The sequence below is a fragment of the Ornithorhynchus anatinus genome, chromosome 9, assembly GCF_004115215.2.
Source record: "Ornithorhynchus anatinus isolate Pmale09 chromosome 9, mOrnAna1.pri.v4, whole genome shotgun sequence".
NCBI classification, from domain to species: Eukaryota; Metazoa; Chordata; class Mammalia; order Monotremata; family Ornithorhynchidae; genus Ornithorhynchus; species Ornithorhynchus anatinus.
The window spans coordinates 20,296,146-20,314,507 of NC_041736.1; the positions used below are offsets into that span (position 1 = coordinate 20,296,146).

General features: G+C 44.2%; 1 protein-coding gene across 5 annotated transcripts; it reads left to right on the forward strand.

The window, feature by feature from the left end:
* The first annotated feature begins 1,129 nt into the window (after positions 1-1,129).
* HNRNPA3 (heterogeneous nuclear ribonucleoprotein A3) lies at positions 1,130-14,256 on the forward strand. 5 transcript variants are annotated; one of them, XM_029071694.2, is made up of 11 exons: positions 1,130-1,208; positions 4,957-5,079; positions 5,161-5,307; positions 5,394-5,604; positions 5,841-5,930; positions 6,014-6,109; positions 6,212-6,295; positions 6,944-7,093; positions 8,036-8,158; positions 8,244-8,313; positions 8,406-9,588. In XM_029071694.2, the coding sequence occupies exons 1-10, from the start codon at positions 1,203-1,205 to the stop codon at positions 8,294-8,296; spliced, it is 1,083 nt and encodes a 360-aa protein (XP_028927527.1). In that variant the 5' UTR covers positions 1,130-1,202; the 3' UTR covers positions 8,297-8,313; positions 8,406-9,588. The 5 variants fall into 5 exon arrangements, with proteins under 5 accessions (XP_028927527.1, XP_028927525.1, XP_028927524.1 ...); XM_029071692.1 differs by lacking the exon at positions 8,406-9,588 and adding an exon at positions 11,182-14,256 and having other exon boundaries at positions 1,159-1,274; XM_029071691.1 differs by having other exon boundaries at positions 1,159-1,274.
* The last annotated feature ends 4,106 nt before the right edge of the window (positions 14,257-18,362 follow it).

Here is an 18,362-nt window from a genome sequence, read left to right on the forward strand (position 1 = left end):
CCCTTTCAGGGCCGGAAAACTAATTCATTCAATAGTATTTATTGAGCGCTTACTATGTGCAGAGCACTGGACTAAGCGCTTGGAATGGACAAATTGGCAACAGATAGAGACAGTCCCTGCCCTTTGATGGGCTCACAGTCTAATCGGGGGAGACGGGCAGACAAGAACAATGGCAATAAATAGAGTCGAGGGGAAGGACATCTCATAAAAACAGTGGCAAATAAATAGAATCAGGGTGATGTACATCTCATTAAACAAAATAAATAGGGTGATGAAGATATATACAGTCGAGCGGACGAGTAAAGTGCTGAGGGGGTGGGACGGGAGAGGGGGAGGAGGAGATGAAATGTACATCGCCTTGATTCTATTTAGTTGCCATTGTTTTTACGAGATGTTCTTCCCCTTGACTCTATTTATTGCCATTGTTCCCGATTAGACCGTAAGCCCGTCAAAGGGCAGGGACCGTCTCTATCTGTTGCCGACTTGTTCATTCCAAGCGCTTAGTCCAGTGCTCTTGCACATAGTAAGCGCTCAATAAATACTATTGAATGAATGAATGAATGAGAGGGAAAGGGGGGAGAAGAGGGAGCCGAGGGAAAAAGGGGGGAGAGCTCAGTCTGGGAAGGCCTCTTGGAGGCGGTGAGCTCGTCCCCTGCCTTAACCTGAGGTCAAAATCATCATTTCGCGGGCTTTTCGGGAGCCCTCCAACCTCGGCATGTGTGCGGGGTGGGATCTGGGGGTTTTTTCTTTAATGCGTTTTATTTTCCAACAGCGTGGCAGGCCTTCCTGCCGCCTCGGGGGCGCGGGCCTCTGGGAGGAGACACGGGACGGTTGCAGAGCGGTGGGTGAGAGGTGGAAAGAAAGGAGGGAGTTTGTCGTCCCCCCACCCGCATTTCCGCCATCACGAGACCGGCTCCCCCCGAGGCCGACATTGAGAAAGAGACAATCCCAGGCCTCCTCCTCCCCCCCCCCCCCCCCCCCCCTCGAGGTGGCCGGCCCAGAGGGCGGGAAAACGGAGCGCAGTGCGCCTGCGCCGCGGCGCCCTCCCTCCCCTCCCGCCCGGCGCCCGCCCCTTCCCCTCCTCCCCGCGACCAATCCCCGGCCGGCGGCGCGCGGAAAGCGCGTCACGTGACGGGCGGCCCCGCCTCTTCCTCTCGGTCCCATATTGAACCCGAGTCGGAGGCGGCGAGTCCGGTCGCAAAATGGAGGTAAAACAGCCGCCCGGTCGCCCCCAGCCCGACTCCGGCCGCCGCCGCCGCCGCCGGGGGGAGGAGGTATTAGGGGGAGACGGTGTGGGGGCGGGAGACGGGGGGGGGGGGCCGGGCCGTGGTCAGCGCGGGGGCCCGGCGGGGAGGGAGGGAGGGCTGCTCCCGCGCTCTGCACTGAGGGGGCCGAGGCGGGAAGAACGGGGTCATGGCGGACGCTCGCCTTCGCTCCTCGTCTCCTTGGCGCCGCTCCCGCCGGCGGGGCCCGCCCGATGGCGCGGGGGGCCGCCGCCGCCATGGCGGAGGAGTGCGGCATGGCCGGCGGGAGCGGTTGGAAGGAGACGACGACGACGGCGCGGGCGGGGGGGGGGGAGGGGGGAAGCGGAGACATCCGGGACATCCGGCACATCCGGGACATTGGGCCGCCGCCGCCACATTGACATTGATCCTCAGCGCTGCGAAATGGCGCATTGGCCCGCAATGGCCGCCGCCGCCGCCTGGGCAGCGCAGCGCATCGCAGAGCAGAGCGCGGGAAGGACGGGAGGGAGCGGGCGGGGGGAGGCGGGAAGCGCCGCCATACCGCCTCACTTCCACCAGCGCTCCGCACATACTAAGCGCTTAAATACCAACATTTATTATCCCAATTCACTTGCACTCCAGTCGTCCTCCAGCCCGGATCCTTTTTTTTTTCTTTACTCTCCGAGGCCTCACCTTTGCCCAATTTATTGAATTTCTTTCAATCCACCGACTATTTTCAAACTCCCCCCCCCATTAAATACACCATCCGTTGCTGTTATTATGCCCCCCCCCCATCCATTACTGTTATTATCCCCCCCCCCCCCCCCCGCGTTATTAATAAATATTCGGGTTGCCTCTTGTTGGCCAGAATACGGGCCCCAGGGTCAAGACGTGGGTTCTGAGCCTGCCGCGGGGCCGTGGGCAAGTCACTTCAGCGATGAGTACAGTGCCTGGCACGTTGCGCTCAGCAGATAGCATCAGCGTCGTCCACCGCTCTGGGCCTCAGTTTTACCACCTGGAAAATGGGGATTGAGACGGAGCCCCACGTGGGACGACCTGATTTCCTTGTGGCAATCCCAGCGTTTAAAGCGTTCTTAGCACGTAGTAAGCGCTCAACAAATACCAACTTTTGCGCCTCATTTTACTCATCTATAAAATGGGGATTGAGACTGAGGTCCACGTGGGACGACCTGATTTCCTTGCCTCAATCCCATCGTTTAAAGCGTTCTTAGCACGTAGTAAGCGCTCAACAAATACCAACTTTTGCGCCTCATTTTACTCATCTATAAAATGGGGATTAAGACTGGGAGCCCCACGTGGGGCAACCTGATCAAGGGTGCTTGGCACCTAGTCAGCGCTTAACAAATACCCCCTCAGTTATCTCATCCGGAAAATGGATGAAGACATTGAGCCCCACCTGATGGCTTCATAGCCACCCCAGCGCTTAGAACAGTGCTTAGCACGTAGTAGCCACTTAAGTGCAATAATAATGAGGTGCTTTGCTCCCACCAGAGTTAATTGATGGCAAGGAGGCTTGTGAAATTGATCGTGGAGCCCAGCACATGAGCAGTGACAAGAGGAGTTGGGCAGCCAGGTTGGAAAGCTTTGTCAAAATGAGTTGGCTTTGCGGGTCTTCATGGCCTTAACCTCTCGTGCTTTAAAACCCGCTCCCTACAGCTACCGTTTTTAAAATAAGCAATATCCCGTATCTGCCGCAGGGCTTCGGGAGCGCCCCTCTCTGAACTGGGAGGATTCCCATTATCTCTTAATCCAGATTCCATCAAGAAATTTCCCCGGGATAGGGCCAAGAACCTAAATTGGAAACATCCTGTTTAAAAAGGGACAGCTTAGAGAGAGAGAAACATCAGCCTAATTCCCCATGGCAGAGGCCTTTAAATACAGCTAACCCGTTGCTAGGGCACTGATAGCGGATTTAGTAGCGACTCTGTGAAGTACTGGTCACATCCATTGGAAAATGACAACTGTTGGTCATTACTCAGTAAAATACCGAGCGGTCCTGCTTATATGCATAACAGTCAAAATCCTTGAATGCAAAGAAGACATCAAAAAGTAAAGGGTGAAACTTTGGCCTCTGCAAAGAAATCACGTGCTGCTGCTGTTCGGACCATAGGGCAGACTTAAATTGAAATAGAAGAAAGTGAAAATCAATATTTAAAAATCTCCATTTGGCAGTATTTGCTGAGTTTTGTTCACAAGTGAAAAAATGTCCTTTCTCTGTAGATGCCCCCTCCCGGTTCTTTTGACCTTGACTCCCAGATCTGCTCATCCCAAATCTTTGACACAGACTGGGAGTTCCCGGTCAGGCCCGAAAAGACGAAATGGTGGCTTTGAAGCCTCTTGATTCTCTGACCTCATCTGGCCCCCCCACACTTAAACTGAAAACTTCGTATCCTCTAAACTTTTATATTCTGAATATGTGAACAAAGAGGGAGCTTTAATGGGTTGCTAACAGAAGAGCAAACGAGCTTTTTGACCAAGCACTTTTTTTTTATTAGAAGTGCTATAGTGGCAATTGAGAGGAGAAAAAACTAGGTCCCAAGTAAAAAAACCAGTTTAAATACGAGAATCTTAAAATTAAGTGTCCACTAATTAGAAGTGAAGTTCCTAAAATGCATTAATTGGAATTCACATTTCTCAAGTTATAGGGCTTTTAGATATTGGCATATCTGGATTTGTATTCAAATATATTTGACTCTTAGGCAGCTGTTCTCCATCGCCCCGTCTCTATGTCCAAAAAAACATTGGGGTAATTCAGAGGAAATTAAAATTTCCAGTTATTTGTCATTCCAAATACTAAGTTTAGGTAGAGCATCTTTTGGGTTGGTGTTGGCATAGCTGCACCAGAAGAGTATATACCAAGCTCCAGACAAATCTTGGAAACTACTGCTTTGCTAGAGATATATAAAATATTTGTTAGCGCTTACCATGTGCTAAGCACTGCTCTATACATAGTACTACACGTTTTCTTCATCTTATACTGCCTTACTGGGCAAATTAATAGTATTTGAGTGTCTGCTCTGTGAAGAGCACTTTACTAAGCCCTTGGGAAGAGTGCAATAAATTAGTGCGCAATTCTTGCCCTCCAGGAGCCTTCCTGCCCTCGCTTCCTCCTGGACAGCAAGGACCCTGGATGGCCATTTAGGACCCACCCACCCCCAATAACGGCCTTTCACTGAAGGATCCCGACACCTAGAACCCCAGCCAAGACCAGGACCTCAAAGGCCTTTGGGTCTAAACATGGTCGGGTGGTGCCGTCGTGAGCAGTATTCTCCCCACTTCTGTCAGTCAACTCTTATACTTTTTTTAAGCCCAGCTTTCCAAAATACTGATCAACTTTAAGATAAGTTGTCTGGTCCAATAGCACTTTTTGCAGGTACCATTAGTGTACCACACAGGGCCTCTCAGCTGGTCAGTTGGCAAAATGTAATCTCATCTTTGGAGAAGCTTTTGCCTTTAATCTTAAACACAAAGAATGACACCTTAGGTTACAGTTATTAACTGCTTAGAGCACTTGAAATTGAATTCTAAAGCCGGACAATGAACTGGAAGTACTTTGTAAACAGCTCTCACCTCCTACTCTTCCCAAAAGATTTGTATGTCTACTCTACATTACATTCACTTGACCACTCACAATCCTTACCTCTAATTCTTGGAGGGGAAAAAAAACCCCACCCAATAACGGCAAGTCTTAAAATGTTACATCTCTTTTCAGGGCCATGATCCAAAGGAACCAGAGCAGTTGAGAAAACTGTTCATTGGTGGCTTGAGTTTTGAAACTACAGATGATAGCTTGAGAGAACACTTTGAGAAATGGGGCACTCTCACGGATTGCGTGGTAAGTTGCTTTAAAAGAGGGTTTTTAAGAAAAGAACGGTTAGGGTAAATGGGAAGCTTACCGTTTTTCTCTGCCTTGTAGGTGATGAGAGACCCACAGACGAAACGTTCCAGAGGCTTCGGCTTCGTGACTTACTCTTGTGTAGAAGAGGTAGATGCAGCGATGTGTGCTCGGCCCCACAAGGTGGATGGCCGCGTAGTGGAACCAAAGAGAGCTGTTTCTAGAGAAGTATGTTTACAAACTTGTTCTGTTCACGTGCCTTCAAGGAAAATGCGGGTCAAAGTGAAGTTTTAAACTTCTGCGATTTTATTTAGGATTCCGTAAAGCCTGGAGCCCATCTAACAGTGAAGAAAATATTCGTTGGTGGCATTAAAGAAGATACAGAAGAGTATAACTTAAGAGATTACTTTGAAAAGTACGGGAAGATTGAAACCATAGAAGTCATGGAAGATCGGCAGAGTGGGAAGAAGAGAGGATTTGCTTTTGTTACTTTTGATGATCATGATACCGTTGATAAAATTGTTGGTATGTAACAATTTCCCAGGATTGAGATTAGGTCAATCGGAAATAGGACTAGTGGTTTTAAAAATGATAATACACAATTGGGGGGGTGGTAGGGGGGTGGCGGGATTTGGTGGCTGTTTTTTTAAGCTTATCTAATCTTGTCTAAGATTGCGTATGCACTCTTCACCCTAAGTTTTTAGAGACCTGTGGCCATTAAGTTTTTTAATTTTTTTTTAAAAAAAACCCTTTTCTTTTAGTTCAGAAATATCATACTATAAATGGGCATAACTGTGAAGTGAAGAAAGCCCTTTCAAAACAAGAAATGCAGTCGGCTGGCTCACAGAGAGGTAAGTTAGGAAGATGTAAAATTGTAGCGGTGCTCATGTACCACTCTTGTATGTCGCTCATAACTACCTTAAATTATTTTAAGGTCGTGGTGGAGGCTCGGGCAATTTCATGGGCCGTGGAGGAAACTTTGGAGGCAGTGGAGGGAATTTTGGCCGTGGAGGGAACTTTGGTGGAAGAGGTAAGTTGACTTGGAGAAATTCAGAGCAAAGGCGCCTAAAGAACAAAGGTGCTATACCAAAATTTAAAATCTTTTCTCTCTCTCTTTTTCTCTGTTGTGCAGGAGGCTATAGTGGTGGAGGAGGTGGTGGTAGCAGAGGTAGCTACGGAGGAGGTGATGGTGGATATAATGGATTTGGTGGCGATGGTAAGTGCTAATAACATCATACTTGTTTTCCTTCTTGGAAACTTAGTTTGTTGTAGGCGGACCAGTTTTATTTATGACGTTTGACGTTACACTGGTTCTAAGGCAGAAAAGGAGAGAATAAAGGTAAGGGAAAACTAGGTAGGAAGGAAATTGGTCATACGGTTTCATTTGTCAGTTAAGTGACTAGTCGTGAACAGCAATGACTAGCCCAAATGGGAAAATGTTTACAGGAAAGTGTTTGGGATTGGGGAGAGTTGAAGCATTGAGAAGCTAATTTAAAGGCAATAAAATTCAGTGCTGGGAGCAAGTGGCATGCAGTCTAGAACTTCAGGTGCTCCGTATGCTTCTGTGTATATGCAAGATCAATCAGTGGTGTTAAGCGCTGTGTGCAGAGCACTGTAGTAAGCACTTGGAAGTGGACAGTGCAGCAGCGTCGGTAGGCACATTCCCTGCTCACAAGGAACTTAAGGTCTAGAGGGTCAAAGAGAGTGTACAAGTCTTCTCAACACTAAATGCCCCAAGTATATTCAGTGTTAATCATATACCATTTCATTAACCTTGTAAAAAGGCCCTTGGGTAATTACAGTAATTTTATTAATTGCATTTAAAATGAAGTCGGTGTTACATGTGACTCTCAATTTTTTTTAGGTGGCAACTATGGAGGTGGTCCTGGCTACAGTAGTAGAGGGGGTTACGGTGGTGGACCAGGATACGGAAACCAAGGTGGTGGTGGTGGATATGGTGGTGGTGGAGGATATGATGGTTACAATGAAGGAGGAAATTTTGGTGGTGGTGGTGGTAAGCTACACGTTTTTATTTCCTATGTTATTGTTGGCTTTAAAATGTAACTTCACTGTAGATTCACTTTAAGAGGTTAAAGACATAGTTTCACTTTGGGAATATGGACATAGTTTCTTGAAAATCTACTGAAAGTAGGTATTTCTTCTGTATGGTGCCTAATGACTTGGTTAAGATTAACATCCAGAACTGATTACAAACTGCAGGTTTAAATTTAAGCTAAAATAGAATTGTATTTTAAATTTTCTCTTTCTGCTTGCTACTTATAATAACACGATACACTGTCTATACCTGTGTTGATCCTTACTGATAGCCTGTTTTAACTTTAGGTTCTCTTTGAAAGTGAATAGGTGTGCATTTAGCATGTGGAACCTATTGAAACCAGGAACCTCTCATTAGTGAGACAGAATCCTATGTCTTGCCGAGGTGATGGTTTATACCTAGAGCCCCAAGCATATTTTTAACATCTGGGTATCTGACTCTAGGAGTACAGTGCCATTTCCGCAAATGTCTGTGGACCCCCTTGGACACAATGAGCCCTTCAGGTTCTAAGGAGACAATAGAAATACTGGCCTGACTAGTGATCCTAAGTCCACATAACCAGCTACATCCTGCCCCCATGAATTTCCTATTAAGATTGATTAGAACAGGAGTGGGTTAATAGATTTTTGTCTTTGAAGACTGCCTGCACGGTTCTGAGGAGTGGCGCCTGCCCCTCACCCACAGTTGCCACTAGGATTGGTGTAAACGGAGATGATCTTTTTTGAAGTCATTGTTAACCTCTCCATCTTTATTTCCTCTCCCTTCCTTGAGTTCTTCAAACATGGGGTGAACGTTCATTTTATTTACCTAACTGCGTGTCTACTTTGGGATTGAATTTTGCCGGGAGGTGGTAAAATATAAGAACTGCTCTAACCGTTACAATATCTACTCCGATTTCAGGTAACTATGGTGGCAGTGGAAATTACAATGATTTTGGAAATTACAGTGGACAGCAACAGTCAAATTATGGACCCATGAAAGGAGGCAGTTTTGGTGGAAGGAGCTCAGGCAGTCCCTATGGTGGTAAGTAGTCAGGCTTCGTTTTTCTAATTCCAAAAGTGCCTCTGCCAGTAAGTCTGTACTGATGTGCTTGTCTCTCCACTTGCAGGTGGTTATGGATCTGGTGGTGGGAGTGGTGGATATGGTAGCAGAAGGTTCTAAATACCCAGCAGAAAAGGGTAGGTATCTTAACACATTTATTGCAATGATAAAGAAAAAGCATCTACCTTCACTGAGTGTAATAACTTTTTTATCCTATATTATTCAACAGGCTACAGTTCTTAGCAGGAGAGAGAGCGAGGAGTTGTCAGGAAAGCTGCAGGTTACTTTGAGACAGTCGTCCCAAATGCGTTAGAGGAACTGTAAAAATCTGCCACAGAAGGAACGATGATCCATAGTCAGAAAAGTTACTGCAGCTTAAACAGGAAACCCTTCTTGTTCAGGACTGTCATAGCCACAGTTTGCAAAAAGTGCAGCTATTGATTAATGCAATGTAGTGTCAATTAGATGTACATTCCTGAGGTCTTTTATCTGTTGTAGCTTTGTCTTTTTTCTTTTTCTTTTCATTACATCAGGTATATTGCCCTGTAAATTGTGGTAGTGGTACCAGGAATAAAAAATTAAGGAATTTTTAACTTTTCAATATTTGTGTAGTTCAGTTTTTCTACATTTTAGTACAGATCCTATAACAAAGGTGAAAAATGCAATTTTGAAGGTGTTTCCTTGTGGGTTAACAAGTAGAGAAAGATCACTGCATTTGTTAAATTACTCTTTTGTATGAATTTTTTGCTAACGTTAACTGTAAAGAAACACCTACCGACTTGCAGTCTAAGGGGATCTATTCTCCCCGGACCCAAACCGTAGTTCCCAATGATGTGAATGGGACTTGACACATGTGGAGAGAATAGACATCTGTATGTTTGCAATGTGTGTTTTAGATAACAACTAGAATTGGGTGATTAAATTAGTATATATGTGACTTAAATAGCATCAAGCTTTACATTCAAATGAAAACTTCCAAATTACCTTTTGGTTTGTGCATATATTTTTTAAAAAATGTAATTCTATATGATTTAGTATGTTCCACAAGAGTCCTTGCTTTGTTTATAAAAAAAAACAAACGAACAAACAAAAGAAACCCCAAAAATTCATTCTAGATATTCCAGGACTACATTTGAGCTACTGCCATCATTTGATGTTGGATGTAGGAAATGTCTACATTCTCCTGCTTAAGTTAAAGCAGTAGATTTTTCCCCCCTTTTTCCCCTCTCCCATATTTAAGTGATTTACTGAACTGACCTACAGCAGATAGTGGGTACCAGGGATTTTTTTTATTGGTTTTTAAGGGAGAGGGAAGACCCAAAGACCTTCAAGTACTTGCCTTGGTTTCATGTCTTTAATTTATACAAGCTGTTGGAGCAAGAGAATAAAAAGCACGCATTGTGAAACACTTAGTGGATGGCATGCTTTCCTACTGATTTATTTACCCATAGCATTTGCTGGTTGAATTAAAGGATGGCCCAGGTGTAAACTTGCCAGATCAAATTTTTATTTAAAAAGCTACCTGCCCGTAGTGGCAAAAGAGGACGATTTAGCCTTTCACTTTGGGAGACGTGAACTCAAACCCGGGCTAGGGCCATGAGAGAATAAAAGTGGACTCTAGATACTAGTCTTTGGTCTTGTTTATATACCCACCTACACACTTGATATAATCCACCAGCTTGCTTGAGCAAGCGCCAGTCTAAGTGTTCCTAAGACCACAAACTTGTCAGTCTTGTGGGCACCTTGTACAGAGCCCGCCAAAACTGTCTTGCCCTGGTCAGTGCTTAATTTGTGTTGAGACTGTATATGTGCCTTGCTGTCGTCCTTCCCCTAGAGTTGAACATTGTCACCAAAACCCTCCTTTTTGTTTGCATAAGCACTAGACGCAGCGTGGGGAAGGGAAAGGGGAGACCCGAAAGGTGAAAGGACCGTGGGACCAGGTTGGCATGTGATGGCATTGCCTTTCCTCACTTTGTCATTGCAAGATTGGGAGCAGGCAATACAGATCCGATCCAGAAGTGGGCTTCCACAGGTGTGGCCATGTCACAGACCGTTCAGTGTCACAAGCAACCAACACTGCTTGCTCATGGATTACATAAAACGGGTGCATATTGAAAATAAAAATCACTTGACTCTGGAAGTGTGGAAAACTGAAGGATTACTGTCAATGTTACGAGTTAACCGTTTCTGGGGACCTGCTTCAAAAACACTGTGGAAGATGCATTCTTCAAACGTGGCTCCAGACAGTCACGACTCAAACACACCAATGGCAAATTGATGTGTGTGTGCCTGCTAGGATTTGGGGGTGATGGGGTGAAATTAACCTACTCTTTCTGGTTTGCAAAATGTAATTACTTAAAAGAAAAACCTTGACAGTATCCATTCACCAAGGCATCTGTAGTTAATCGTGATGTATTACCATTGTATTAACATTCAAACTGATTTCGTGATGATAAATGATCAAATGAGCTGTTTTGCAATCTAAGGTTAAATTTGGATGTGTAAAATTTTTTCAAGTGATAGTTTAGCTTTTGTGTGTCATGTGGAAAAATAAGCCACAAGGACAGTGACTTAACCAGCTTTAAAGAAATTAAGATGTACTTTTTAGCACAGTGTGGATCAAAGGAAACTCACTAAGACAGGACTTCCGCAGCCTATTCAGTGTGGACGAGTCAGCATAATTAAAGAATGACAAGGCAACAGCTTCAACTTCAGAGAAGTGAAGGCATAAGATACGGGGCTGATAGTGAGAAGCTTTCCAAAAGCTAGTTAAATCTGCTTATTACTGCTGAAATATCGAAGAAAGTCTAGCCAAGAGTTCTTCGCCCTTTGGAACCTCCTTGAGTGATAGCTACTTGAGTTGGCACAGTCAATAGGTCTAGCGTTTAGACCTGCAAGGAAGGGCAATAAGCCTAGGTAAGGCTTGCATTTTAATTTTTTCACCAATTAAAAAGTAATGTGTTTTTTTTTTTAAGCAAGGTAAGAGTCATCTCTTTAATTTGCAGGTTGAATGACAGCCACTTCATGCCTAAACGAGGAAAGTCTTGCATACCATCTTAAAATTCGAAGGTTTCTGGCTGGGTAAGGTTTGTAGTGTATACTAAAATGTCTGCTCGTGACCCTTTGCGTTTATGGGCCTTTCAATTTTAGCCCTTTATTTCACGCTGGTATTCTGCACGTCTCCCCTATTCCGAAGGTAGTGGGGTGACCGAAGGTCAGAAGGCCTCCTAAAATTACTCTTTTTCTTTTTCCTGGGACCAGTTAACACAGGCAATCGACCTTTGGGTTTATATTCTACAGCCGATCTGATGACTTGTTTATTAGTGCCCTTGCAATAGCATGAATATGCCCTCGAGCAGAATCAAGTTCCACAAGCAGGAGACCATTCCCTCTGAAGAGCCTATGCAAAACACCGTCAATAATCTTGCATTGATGAACTTGTTTAGCTGGGGTCAGTTTATTAATTGGGGTGGTAAAGCTTGGCAGTCTGGCATTCATATTCGTTTGAATGAGTGAGTAAAACATGACTCATTTATGCACTTAGCAGAAACTTAATTTCCAAGCCTCCTCATTTTAGCGGAGGGTGGGAGAAAGGAAAACTACCTTTAATCCACGTTAGACATTCACTCAGCATCAAGATACAAAACAGTTACACTAAAATCACGCATTATCAAAGAGGTTTTTGTTTTAAAAAGCTTATACCTATTTTAGGCTGCTCTCTTGTATTGAGTGGTACTGATCCCGAGGGTTACTTGGTTTTGGAGGAGTTGGTGCCTTTGAGTTCTGCCAGTTATCTATGCAAATGACATCCTGTTGGCCAGAAATATTTACCTTTACAAGGTGATGAGTGTACTACCCGCTTGGTGTTTACCAGCGTGCTTTGGGACACCACCTACCTGTGGAAGCTCAGTGGCATAAGTGCTAACAAAGCGCAGATTCCAAAGCTACGTTTACCCTTAATGACTTCGACTTTGAAGTATGCTGCCGGACCAAATACACGTTCCCTTGAAAAGTAACGTTCTTACATCTTTAAACACCAAAAGCTGTTCACTTGTGGTTGCTGGTTAATAAAGAAGGAAAAAGTGACAGTTAAAGTGAAATTGGTCTCCCTTAAATTTAGCTTTATTACTTTCTGGGTGCCACTGAAATGGGCAACAGCGGTGCCATGCCAAGCCAGGAGTTCCAGCACCTGACTCCTACAGGGTGGGTTCAGGTGTCGCTGCTGCTGTTGCTCAGTCCTGCTGATTACCTATGCTGCCAAGTTCACTGATCGGGCACCTCTGCTGACATGGCAGGGTAAGTGAAAGGTCTAGGGGTGGCAGCCTTAGCAAAACCCAGCTTGCTCCCTCGTTTTTCCCCCAGGCCACCTCACCTGGGCATTGTTGGACACAAAGGAAAAGCCTTGCACTTTGTATAGGTAATCCAAAGTCTTTACAGTGGTGTGAAAGTCAACAACTTCCTAATGTGGATGATCTCCAATCACCAGGGTTGAAAGGACATACTTGATTTCTGACAGGTGCATGGGTGGTGGTTTACAATCCCTAGAATTTAATTTCAGGAGAAATGAGTGTTTTGCTGCAAGGTGCCAAGGGAGCTTTTTGATCAATTTAGCAATACGTCTCCAGAGATACTAAAGAGAAAGCCATGTTTCTGCTCTGGTATGACATTGGAAACGGAAGGTCATTTTCCTTTTCCTGTAGCCTACAGTAAATAGCCAAGTTGGCCTTTATTGCCCATTAATAACGGTAAAACTTGTAAAACAACTGCTTTGTAAGTGTACTTTCACTCATTGGAAATCGAGTAATTGTATTTATTGAGCACTTACTGTGTGCAGAGCACCGTACTAAGTGCTTGGGAAGGGAATGAGGGGGTTGGTAAGAAACCAAGAATGGTAAGCAATTTCCAAACAAAGCATATAGGGGTGAAAAGTTTTTTCATAGGTCACACAGCTAATTGTTTTATTGAGAAACTAAAAACACCAGATTTGAGATTTGATTATCAGCTTTGGTTATGCAGATTGACAATCCTTCCTAAAGCAGCAGTATTCCAGCCGGTGATGTAGGAGATAAAATAAGGCTCATAATTGGGGTAGTAGAAATACTTGTTTGCATCAGTTAACCGAATGTGACCAAGACATTGCCTGTGGTGGATTTGAATGTTCAGTGTTGGTTATTTGTAGGAAAATCAAATATGTACATAAAACTTTTAAATTAAAGTATTTTTGAAAGATGTGTGTTTTGTATTTACACCACTGATTCAAGACATTGTTCCTTCAAGAAGAGCTTAAAGCAAAAATGAAAGAACGGTAATAAGTACAGGTATGTATGTGGGAGAAGGGGACAGAGGCTATCCTGGAATGACCCCTGGAGAAAGTTTGAGAGTTGTAATGGCAAATGTTAAGACTTAAGGAACCAATCACTTGTTGGTAATCTAAAATAGGCAAGACTTCCAATGAATTTTAGAAACTACCCCTGTGGTTTCAAGATATCACCTAAGCATTCTCTCCCTCTAGCAAGCCTTCTGACAATTTTCATCTTAGAGCAAAGGAATTGATGTTCTTTTAGATGTGTGGTGTTTCTGTAATGGATCTTTCAGTTTTTCCCTTAGCTTGTATTTTAATTGAACATGACCATTTTTTAATACATGGCATGTATGGGTATTTTGTGCCACCCCTGGATTTTTGCCTCTCTACCCTGGCCCATGGATTCCTAGTGAGAGAATCTCTCTCTCTGTGTGTGTATGTGTGTGTGAGAGAGAGAAAGTGCTTTGAGTTCTGTCACTACTTGTAACAGTTTTTAGAGAATGTAGTAGAGCAGGGTAAGATCATTTAAGATTAAAATGAGCCTTGGAGGTTTCTCTGTCGGGCTGTTCTCGTCATAAAGCAGTGGTGTGGTATAGTGGCTTTCTCAAACAGGTGACTGTGTAAAAGTTCTAAATTTGCGATCAGTGATTGATTCTTAACGTCACACGTGGTAACTTGTCCCAACTGCTGTACTTCTGTGAATTGAACTGTTTAGTGTGTTTCATTCTGAAAGGACTATAATGGAGAAATAAATGGCTGGAATCAAGTTACATCAACACATGCTGTGTTTCGTTGCCACTCAATGATAGACAATTCTATACTGTACCTAAATTGAGGGATAATCCCCACCGTATCCTATTGAGGCCGGAAGGGACTGGTGGGCAGAGGTAAGCCAGTGCATTTTCGGTTCTGGATGACACCCTTAATTGGTGGTTAGTGATGTGAACTGTGAGCTGAAGAACCCATCCTCATTTTCTCAAATACCAAGGAATTGTTTCATAACGTGGTCCTAGCCTGGGTCTGAGTGGCAGGTGAAGGGGAAGTTTGCGGAGATCGGTGGTGGTTGACTGCCATTTCTATTCTAGCCTAAGATTTGACTCAGATTACTGTTGACGTTCAACACCTAGTTACTGGTTTTGTCTGAATAGGAGAACTGTACCACGTGTCTGGAACCGTTTCACCTTTTAACCTAAGTAATTTTACCAGAAAGCTTTACTGGTCAAGTTTATAATCAGTGGTAATGAGCCCTTGCTGCGTGCAGAGCACTGTACTCAGTGTTCGGGAGGCTACAATGCAAAATAGTTGGTAGACAGAATCCCTGTCCCCAAAGCTTACAGTGAAGGATCTCTTGTCACTTGTATCAACTTCCCAACTGCAGTTTCCACATGAGAACCTGATTTCAGAAAGGGGCCCTGGGTAGCAGAATATTTCAACTCCATCAACCCACCACTTGATTTTAACAGTTCTTGAAAACAAATCTGTTCCCCAAGCCTCGCACCACTACTGGGGCTCAAGGGACATGGTCCTAGTATGGGTCAGAAACAGCTTAAGACAAGTTTCAGCTGTCCCATACAAATGAGTGGCTCTTGAATTCTGTCTGCTTATTCATTAACAGTTGTACTGAGGGCCTACTGCATGCAAAGCACTGAACTAAGCGCTGAGGAGAGTACAATACCACAGAGTTGGTGGACCGGTTCTCTGACCACAGTGAGCTTGCTGTCTTAGAGGGAGAGTAAGTGATTTTTAATTTACAGATGTGTACGTGGATTATCTTGCTGAGCTTGTCATTCTTTTCAGGCAAAGCCAAGGAAGGAATGTAAAGGAACAAGACTGCAGAAGTTGGTTCTGGAGAGAGAGACAGTAGGAGGTATTTCCCTGTGGAGGTCATACTGCCGTCTGAGCTGCTCGAGGAGTTTGAAAAGTGCAAAGGCAGCAGAAGCCAGACAAATGACTGTTTAAGTTGGTTAAGGGTAATGGAATGCAATTAAGGATTACAGCTTGGTGAAGGTAGCAAGGTTTGAAAGTTACTAGTTAATTTTGGGGGTGTGTTTTTTTTGTGTTTTTCTTTGGCGCCATCCTGTTTCGCATGCCTTTGGGCACCATAATGCAGCTGGCAAAAATAAGGACCTAATTAAAAAAGCAGGTGATGTAGGAGAAAGGAAGCTGGTGATCACGGAAGCCCTACTGATACATTTCATCGGGTTCTTGGTCTCCTCCTCCCGACCCGGCTCTGAAGCTTGCATCCTCCTTGCCTCTTTTCAACCCCCTTTATCAGTCTGTCGCCAAGTAATATTTATTCCTCTACAATGCAACAATTTAAAGGATCCACCCAAACGGCTAGTTGGTGGATCTGGCCATTTTACATTCTGCTTTGTCTAGTGCATCATCCTTGCCTCACAGATCTCCTCCAGTCCGTACTTTACTCTGTTCCCCGATCACCTTTCTAAAATGTCCAGCACAGATCTCCCCTGCCCCCAACCTCTTTCCAAGCGTTCAGTTGTATAATCCTTTTCCTTGTCTTGTTTCATGTCTAACTTGTACTCTCCCAAATGTGTAGTACAGTGCTCTGTATACAGGTGCTCAAAAATATTCTTGGTATCCATCCATTATTAATAGTGGTAATATGTGTTTTAGCACTTACTCTGTTCTAGGCACTATATTCAGCCCTGGGTTAGATAGAGCAAATGGGGTTGGACTCTGTCTTATCCTAGGTGGGCTTAGTCTCAATCCCCATTTGACAGATGAGGTAACTAAGGCCCAGAGAAGTGCCCAAGGTCACATTTCAACTGTACACCCGCTCATACCACCAGCTCACACCTTTCCTTTTTCCCAAGATCACCCTTCTCACTGCACCTTTTTCTGGGATCTACATCTAATCCCTGCCTCTTTCTCACCTCTTTCCTACCTCCTCCCCGCCCCCAACCCAAACTCTCCCTCCCAAATCTACCAGAGTTCATCTTTCCCCCTGTCCAAAGCCCTCTGAAATCCATGGGGTTATAGGCTATTTGAATTAAACCTGAGTTACTATCTCTAACTTTTTTTTTTTTTTGGCATTCAACCTACCCACTCTACCCTTTTTTACATAACCTTGTAAACTATTTTAAGCCCTTCTTTCTATCTATAAATTGTCTCCCTAAATTACATTGTAAGATCCTGGGGTCATGTCTCCTACCTCATACTTTTCTATGCACACTAGTGCTCAGTAAATACTATTTTTTGATTAATGTACCTGAGTGCTGTGATCAGGCTTTGATTCTCCAAATAAATTTCACTCCAGAAAAGCCATGTAAAATTAGGAATCGTCATTGAAGCCCAAGAAGGTATCCTGGGCAAGTAAAAATCCTAAAACTTTAAGCACTTGTACTACAGTGAGAAGCAATGTGGCCTAGGGGAAAGAACATGGCCCTGGAAGTCAGGGGACCTGGGTTCTAATCCCAGCCCCTTTTCTTCTCTGTGATCTTTATCTGTGCCTCAGTTATTTCATTCATAAAATGGAGATTAAGACTGAGCCCTGTGTGGGATAGAACTGTCCAGCCTGATTTGCTTCTATCCACCCCAGGGCTCAGTACAGTGCCTGGCACATAGTAAGCACTTATGAAATGCCACAGTAAATATCTTGGATCTACCCCAGTGCTTAGTATAACATCTGGTATATAGTAAGTGCTTAAATACCATTTTTAAAAGCCCAAAAAACTTGGGAACAATTTTGTAGGTAGAGCAGGGGCACTATCAGACAAATACAAAGGTTCACCAGGAGCTGGGATAACTATTTCAAGTTGCTAAAAATATTCATGGCCTAAAGATTGCTTCATGTTGTCAAGCCAACCCTTTAACTACTCACTGAAGATACTACCTTGTAAAAAACAAAAGGCTAAAATCTGCTCTTTTATTTCCATCCAAACTGCTACCATGTCAATCCAATCACTTATCTTGTTCTGCTTGGTTACTGTCTCAGATTCCTTGCTGACTTTCCAGCCTGTTTCTCCCCACCCCAGGCCATACTTCACTCTGCTGCCTGGATCATTTTTTCCACAAAAAGGTTCAGGCCATGTTTCCCCACTCCTCAAGAACCTCCAGTAGTTATCCATCCATCTCCTCATCAAAGGGAAACTCCTCACCATTGGCTTCAAAGCACTTAATCACCTTGCCCCTCCTACCTCACCTCACTACTCTTACTACAACTACACCCAAACACTTTGCTCCTCTGAAGCCAACCTACTCACTGTACCTCGATCTTGTCTATCTCACTGTCGACCTCTTGCCCACATCCTACCTCTGGCCTGGAACGCCCTCCCTCCTTGTCTAGCAGACAATTACTCTCCTTGCCCTTCAAAGCCTTGTTGAGAGCACATCTCCAAGAGGCTTTCCCTAAACCCTCTTTTCCTTTTCTTCAAGCTGCTCCTGCATTGCTCTGACTTGCTGTCTTTATTCATCTCCCCCTTCCCAGCCCTTCAGCACTTATGTACATATCTGTAATTTATTTCTATTCTGCCTCCTTGCTCTAGACTGTAAACTCTGGGCAGGGAATGTATTTGTTATATTGTACTCTCCCAAGCGTTTAGTATAGTGCCCTGTATACAGTAAGCACTCAGTAAATACAACTGGGCCCTCCTGAATACTGGATTACAGTTTCTAGCACATTCAGTATAGGCAGCTGTAATTTTCAGCCCAAGAGAAAATGGCAGGAAAGTGTGGTCCAATTACATTTTGTGGTATTAGTCATTTGTCATTTGGTCCTTATAACCTAAATGATTTAAAAAAAAAAAAAGCTCCTTGCAGGTAGGGAATGTGTCAACCAATTCTGACGCATTGTGCTCTCCTAAGCACTTAATACAATGTTTTAGCATACAGGAAGTGCTCAATAAATGCCACAGATTAATTTAC

What these genes read in the sequence shown, in the direction of transcription:
- HNRNPA3 (XM_029071692.1), top strand. Translation starts at nt 1,203, where the DNA reads ATGGAGGTAAAACAGCCGCCCGGTCGCCCCCAGCCCGACTCCGGCCGC. An exon ending in TACCGTTGATAAAATTGTTG is followed by an intron (nt 5,605 to 5,840) that starts GTATGTAACAAT and finishes CTTTTCTTTTAG; the next exon opens with TTCAGAAATATCATACTATA. An exon ending in GTCGGCTGGCTCACAGAGAG is followed by an intron (nt 5,931 to 6,013) that starts GTAAGTTAGGAA and finishes AATTATTTTAAG; the next exon opens with GTCGTGGTGGAGGCTCGGGC.